Raw genomic sequence first — 7,284 nt, forward strand, 5'->3', positions numbered from 1 at the left:
CATGATAATGTTGGAAATGTGTTACTTCCATTCGAATTCTTTGTCCTCGATTGTTTTATCACGGATGCCAGAGATTTCAGCGGTTGAATGCGGAGAATGTGTTTATTGGCTGGCTAATTTTGCATAAATCAATACTGTTCACCTAATATGCTTCGTAATTTTTTCATCGGGGGTTATTTTTTATTTTTTATTTTAATACAGCGATCGATCATAAGTAAAGTTAATATATCTACGTTGTAAATAAATTCTAGAAAAATTTCGTGCTAATTATTGGAAATTTCCACAACATTCAACGTTTTAATTAATTAATAAATTATAACTTCTAGGAATAATAGATAATGTTTTGGCAGAAATAGGTAAATTTTCTTCTAATTGATTATTTTTCTCTGTCACTATTTGTGAATTTTCTGAAATTAAAATATAAAAAGGTAATTATTAAAATGATTAATTAACGTTAATCAGATGTATAACTAAATAAAAATGTATAAATATCGAATAATCTATTTGCTCGAAGATGAAGAAGAAAATAGATATCTAATGTCGAGTTTCACTCTGAAAGTTTTTGATATCGTTGTCACCTGCCGTTTTATCACAAGTCTTCTGATCTTTTCTCAAGATAAGATTTGCGTTTAGGAACGTAGGTAGTCGATACAGCCAGTGCTATGTCAATGAAAAATATTAGGTAATTATTTATGTCAATTAAAATATTAGAAGATCGATAAAAATAAAATAAAATATGATGAGTTGATAATTAAAGAGAAGATTTTAGAAAAATTATTAATACATGATTTATTATTTAGAAATTTTTTGAAACATAAGTATTGTACTAGCTATTAAATAAATATTAAAGCGCGGAAATAAGGAAAAATATAATTTTTTACGAAGAATATCATAATTCATTTTACGAAATTTATTAAAATAATATATGGTCTCATTCCATTAAACAAATATGTATTATAATTTTACAATAATATCTATTAAGTAAAATTGAGATTAGAAAAATAATTTAAAAAAAAATTAAATATTGATTAAGAAAATTAATATTGAAAGAGAAAAAGAAATTGAGAACGTTGAAATAATCAAATGCAATGTGTAACAAAGGCTCCGACTGTCTTAAAATAGCAGTTGTGTCGCCGATGTAATTCTTAAACGTCGCGCATCGATGAACAACGCGGACCTTGATGAACAATGCGTCTTTACGGTCTTAACGCATGTGCATGTAGAACGAGGCTGCACCAAAAACAAACTCTACTCCCAATACAGTGTTAGAGCGTTAATTAAGGCTCTTGTCAATGATCACAATAATGGAGACGGGAAATTTATTGGATCGTTTCTTTTTACTTCAATTCTATCAGGGACAACCAAATATAATTTTTTGCAAGTTTAGATTAATACTACATTTTTTTTATTTATTTAAATTATTAGATATATTTATATTTACGAGTAATTTAAATTACGTCAGACTAAATCAAGAAAAATGCACGTACACATCTATTATTGTATTTTCTTTATACAATGTATCTCTTTATGTATATACTTCCTTAGAAATACTTTATAGTACTTACTTAATAGTTATTCTTAATACAGTTTATTTTATTTTAACTAGAAATTGGAGGAGGAGAATTCATTCGTTTATATTCGTATAAATTATCATACTATATTTCAGATGTTAACAGAACAACTGAATCACAACTCGTGAATGTTTGCATCAACACTGTATTTCATCTTTTTATAAAAATTACTAAATTAAATATCTGCTATAATATTTTTTTCTATACGATATAAGTACTTACCTCCTTAGATATACTTCGTAGTAAGTCTAGAAATTATTCTTAACATAATTAATTTTGTTTAATGAGAGGCGAAAGAAATACAATTTATGATTAACCCTTAATTTGTTTATTTTCGGGTAAATTATTATATGATAATTTTGATATAAATGAAAGATATGATTTCCAATATCTAAATCTAATTTATATGGCCAACAAAAAATTATCGATCATCGAGAGAAATATGAAAGATTAATAATTTAGTAATTGTTTAATCTCAATACGAATTTTTTCTTTTCTTCAAATAATCTTTAAAAATATATAAATCTCTAATGGACCGATTGATAATAGTGAAAGTATCTACGCCTGTTTAAAATGATCTGAATTTTTTATAAAGTCCCTCATTCGTAACAACGTTCGCGAAGTGTTTTTACCTCTTGTCTATTTGGCTTCCTTTTATCACAGTTAATAGATACACATGTATTCCATTACAAATCGATTCTCAATTAACAAAATAAAAACATGTTAAAAGCTTGCGAGCTTCTGATCCACCGTTTTTATTTCAGAAGATATTCTTTTTTTCATGTTTTCTTCGCGTAGGACAAGATAGGAATTTAGGATTAGAAATTAGGACTACTAAAAACCCAAATTTTATATTGACTAGACTTTTTAAGTTCATCCGAAATTACTCATTACATGCATTTTTATATCTAAACACGAAAACGTAAGACGGAGAGGAAGACATTTGGTATTGGCATGAGTACATGACATTTTGAAATAATGAGGAATACTAGAGACGCGAATTTTAGATTGTCTGAATACATGTCGAATTTTCCACATTCGTTCGACATGTATTTTTAAGAGAAAACACAAAATTAAGAGAGAGAGAGAGAGAGAGGGAGAGAGAAAGAGAAAAAAATCGAGTACCGCCACGTTCGAAATTCACTAATTTTACGTTTCTACCGACAATACTTACATCTCATGATTAAATTTTATAACAATGTATTATTTGATATATTTGCAATGATTTTTCTAAATAAATGATGAATTCGTGCTGTTAATTATATCTACATTGATCGTAATTGCATGATACCTACCTACCTTAACGAGATCTAATTAACTAATTTTACGAGAATCGTTATCTTGCGGCATCTAATTATTATAATTTTATTAACTACATAGAAAATTGGAAATAACTGCAAAGTGAATACGAATATTGCTTCAATGATGATAGTTGTTTAAGTCACCCGTTAGACGAGTTCACCTACGTAAGTTTACTTATTAATTCAACGATGAGAGCAACGGCTACGCTATACATTACGTGGTATACTAATGTCTGTATACTTATATACATGTACATGTATATGCATGTACGTGGGTATCGAGAGAAAGAGAGAAAGAGAGAACGCTTATAATGCGGTCGTTCGTCGACGCATTATCGGACTTACGCATGTTATCGCACGAACTTGCTCCACGTGAGGTAGGAATGTATCTGTGTATGTATGTGTGTGTGTACATAAACTAGCTTTAAACGAGATTGTCATGGTTATCGTGCCTACTTGCCTTTCATTTTTTAATTATTCTATCCCGAAATGTAGAAGAAAAAGAAAAAGAACAAATTTCATGAATCGGGTAGTATAAATATTATAACTAACGAAAAAAAGACGATGAAAGGAATAAATTTTTATGAATTATTGGGTTGGGAACTAAGTGATTGCGGATTTCAAATAAGGAAAATTCTTAATTTTTGTTTAAAAATATAACTTTATTTAATTAGATACTGTCCGTTCTTGTCGATGACCTTTCGCCATCGTTCTGGCAGTGTCAAAATTCCACATTCGTAAAATTTCTGATCTTTGCTATCAAAAAACTGAATTAAATGTGATCTGACATCATCAGCGTTATTAAAAATTTTACCATTTAAGGAGTTCTGCATGAAACGAAACAAATGGTAGTCTGAGGCTATATGGTGGATTTGATAAAACATCCCAACCCAGTTCCAATAATTTTAGGCGAGTGATCAAAGATATGTGGGGCTTTGCATTATCATGGTGGAAAATGACACCTTTACGATTTGACAATACCGGCTTTTCTTGAATTGCATCGCTCAGTTTGTTGGCGAGTTGTTGAACATACACGTTTGAATTGATCGTTTGGTTTCGTAAGTTCAAAGTACAAAATTTTTTTATAATCCCACCAGCATGATCTTTTGATACCTGACAGCATAATCTTTTTTTGGTGAATCTCTGCTTTTGATGTCCTTTGGGCTGGTTCATCTTTCATCACCCACGATCTCTTCCGATTAACGTTGTTATAAACTATCCACTTTTCGTTGTCAGTAATTAGGCTTTTCAGAAATGGATCAGTTTCGTTGCGTTTCAGAAGCGAATCGCAGATGCTAATGCGTTGCGTCAAATGAATTTCCTTAAGCTGGTGAGGGATCTATAAATTGAGTTTCTTGACATAACCAAGCATTTTTAATTTTTTTCAATGCATGTATGCGATACATTGAGTTTCTCCGCAATATCACGTGTTGTACTATGATGATCTGAATCGATAATGGCCTTGATATGGATCTCATCGACTTCAACTGGACGGCCAGATCGTTGAGCATTTTTCAGTGAAAAATCACCAGAACGAAATCTAGCAAACCAATTTTGACACTGGCTTTCTTTCAAGGCTTCATTTCCATATGCGGCACATAACTTCTTTTGTGCTTGCGATGCGTTCTTGCCTTTTCGGAAGTAATACAATAAAATATGTCTGAAGTGCACGTCTTGTTCTTCCATTTTTAAATTGGGATAAAAACAAAATTAAAGCACTAATCGATATAATTTTTTTATTAAATTAAAGGTAGAAGTCCAAATAATAAGAAAAAAATATAGGTTAGATGCAATGACCACGTTAACAAAACAAAAAAAAGTGTAAAGTCTATCTATCGACAAAATCCGCAACCCTGACGCAACCCAATAAGTTAATTCATGAAAATTTATTTCTTTAAGTTGTTATAATAAATTAATGAAGAAATATAATAAAACGAAGAAATTCAAAAGGATTTATTTTTAGATTTTACTAAGTATATTCTGAGGATTTATATTTGTAGCTCTTGTAAGTATATTTTAAAAACTATGAAAATCCTGGAGGTATAAATATCAAAAAGAGTACGACAGGAACTCATACAATGATTAAAGATCCTTAAATTTTGATTATACTATAAAAAATATTTTACGATAGGTAATAGGTATATTTATAATAAAAACAAAAAGAGATTTGGAGAAATCGGTAATTGTCTAATGAACTTCGATATTTTTTCGGACTTGAAATAAATCTCGTTCGTCGTTTCTTCATCTTTAACAAGACATGTCTAGAATGGTCTAAATAAATTAGTAATACTCAAATATTTACCACTTACAGTTCAATATTTTTCCGAATTAGAAGTAATGAAACATTGTCGATTTCTATTTTTGACACGAGAAAACATAATGACATTTAATTCCGAATTCGGAAGGAATTATATTTTGTTAAAAACGATAAGATTTGATTTATCCGTAAACATTTGAGCTATTATTCTTTAAAACTCATTTTAGTTAATTCGTCATGAAGAAACATCAGTCGGTTTTCATTCGTAAAAATCAAATTCTAATTGTTTTTCGTTTATCTTGTCTATCCTTCGTTAATAAATATCCAAAGAGTTTTTTAAAATTATGGATCGTTACTTTCACTTCGAACTTGTCAGATTAAATCGTTCGAAGGTCCTTGACAATTTACGAAAAATATTCTATAAAAGAATTTTAATAAACCAAACGATTTTTCCATTTCAAGAAGAATTAAAATAGACAACATGGCTTATTCGTTTGTTGTAGAAGAGCATTCCAAGTTTCGTAGTCGTCTTAGAAAAAGCGATTATTATTTTATAGATAATCTATGATTTTTTAAGTGCTAGCTTATCGAAATCATTTAGAGTATCATGTCGCGTTTAAGAATCGATTTCGACCGATCTGAAAAACTTAGGAATTTTGTCAGAATATGAATTTTTTCTGAGCGAAAGATCCAAAAATGAGTTTATGAAGAATCGTCAATAACTTTGTTCGTACTGGGACGAATTGAATGAAATTCGAACTGTAGGACGACGAAATGATAACGAGTACGATGCAAAAGGAATGGTCCAGATATCTCATTTGGTTTCAGAGATAGAGATCGGTGCTATTTCGTCTGCGCAGATTCGTTCGAAATCGCGTACCACATTTGCGCAGCATCCCTGCCCCTCTTCTTGAGTATTCTACGTAGTGGAACTTTCTACGGCATGAAAGAGAAAGAGAGAAAGGTAAAGAAAATGACTTTGCTTTTTTCATATTACTTAAACATATCGATACATTGGAGATGCACAACTTTTTATCTTGTCTTTTATTTTTGCCATTTTCTTCTGTTTTATTTAAATCTTCATATAAAATCGACATCTACAATTTGACATACATATAAACCGTGATTTGTGTTAAGAAACATTAGACCGACGATTTCCTTCATTGAAAATTTCATTGACGAATTCTGACGATAAAACTAAACTTTCTTCAATAATTTTTTAGCCTTGAATGACATTTTTGATAAACCGTATATCATTTATGTCAAATTATACGATTATACAAACTAAATAGTAAATAAATACGTGTACATAAAATCTTTCCTAACTTTATTTCATTCGAATAAAAATAGAATTTTGTCTTAACATTAAACCTAACGTATTTTATTTAACATTGATTCTCTAATGTGGTATTATTCAACGAGACTCAAGAATAAATTTCTTGAATCTTTTAAATAATCTCTTATTAAATATTAATAATAGATAACGAGAATTCATGCTCATCCTATTGCAAATGGAACTAATGAAAAGATCGAAAGTTACATAGGATAAAAATGGTAGCTGGCTCTTCCTCCAGTGGAAAAATGAAGCGTATGAAAAGACTAACCTTACGAAGCCAACATAGTTGGTCCCAAAGAAAGAGGGAAAATTTTGTCGACGAACGAGAAAAAGCAATGAAAAGAGAGAGAGAAAAAGATAGAAAGAGAAAGAGAGACAGAGGTGGGTTGCACTCGAAAGGAGGAGGAGGAGGAGGAGGAGGAGGAGGTAGAGCGGGATCTCACACACCCACCCCTTGGACAATAATTCCTGTCACCATAGCAACACCCTCGAGACGCTCCCGTATCAATTCACCAGCCCGTAGAACCACACGCAACACACACTTTGCTGTTTCTCTCTTTCTCTCTCTCTCTCTCTCTCTCTCTCTCTCTTTCTCTCTGTGTTGTTGGGTAACCTTTCTATCTATCGATCTTCGTCTCTCTTTCTCTTTCTCTTTCTTTGCCTTATTCACATCATTCTCCCTTTTCCTTCCTCATTCGCTTTCCTTCAATTCCACCACCACTACAGCCACCACCCGCTGGCACTTTCCCCTCCCGACGAAGCCCCCATTGCCAGTTCATCAGAAGTCCGTATCGATCCGTCAACGAGTTCGAGGTCCTA

General features: G+C 31.2%; 1 protein-coding gene across 1 annotated transcript; it reads right to left on the bottom strand.

The window, feature by feature from the left end:
* Window positions 1-3,534: 3,534 nt before the first annotated feature.
* LOC146873194 (histone-lysine N-methyltransferase SETMAR-like) lies at window positions 3,535-4,558 on the bottom strand. The gene is made up of 3 exons (XM_085655243.1): window positions 4,277-4,558; window positions 3,906-4,211; window positions 3,535-3,699 (listed from the first exon to the last, which is right to left on the bottom strand). Exons 1-3 carry the CDS (start codon window positions 4,556-4,558, stop codon window positions 3,535-3,537), a joined length of 753 nt encoding a protein of 250 aa, XP_085511369.1.
* Between the last annotated feature and the right edge of the window lie 2,726 nt (window positions 4,559-7,284).

This window comes from Vespa mandarinia, chromosome 2 (genome assembly GCF_050613455.1).
Source record: "Vespa mandarinia isolate Hongniang chromosome 2, ASM5061345v1, whole genome shotgun sequence".
Lineage (NCBI taxonomy): Eukaryota > Metazoa > Arthropoda > Insecta > Hymenoptera > Vespidae > Vespa > Vespa mandarinia.

Coding starts and splice junctions, on each gene's coding strand:
- LOC146873194 (XM_085655243.1), bottom strand. CDS start 4,558: ATGGAAGAACAAGACGTGCACTTCAGACATATTTTATTGTATTACTTC. Junction 4,212..4,276: donor ATATTGCGGAGAAACTCAAT/GTATCGCATACA, acceptor CTCAATTTATAG/ATCCCTCACCAGCTTAAGGA. Junction 3,700..3,905: donor CAAACGATCAATTCAAACGT/GTATGTTCAACA, acceptor CGTTTCATGCAG/AACTCCTTAAATGGTAAAAT.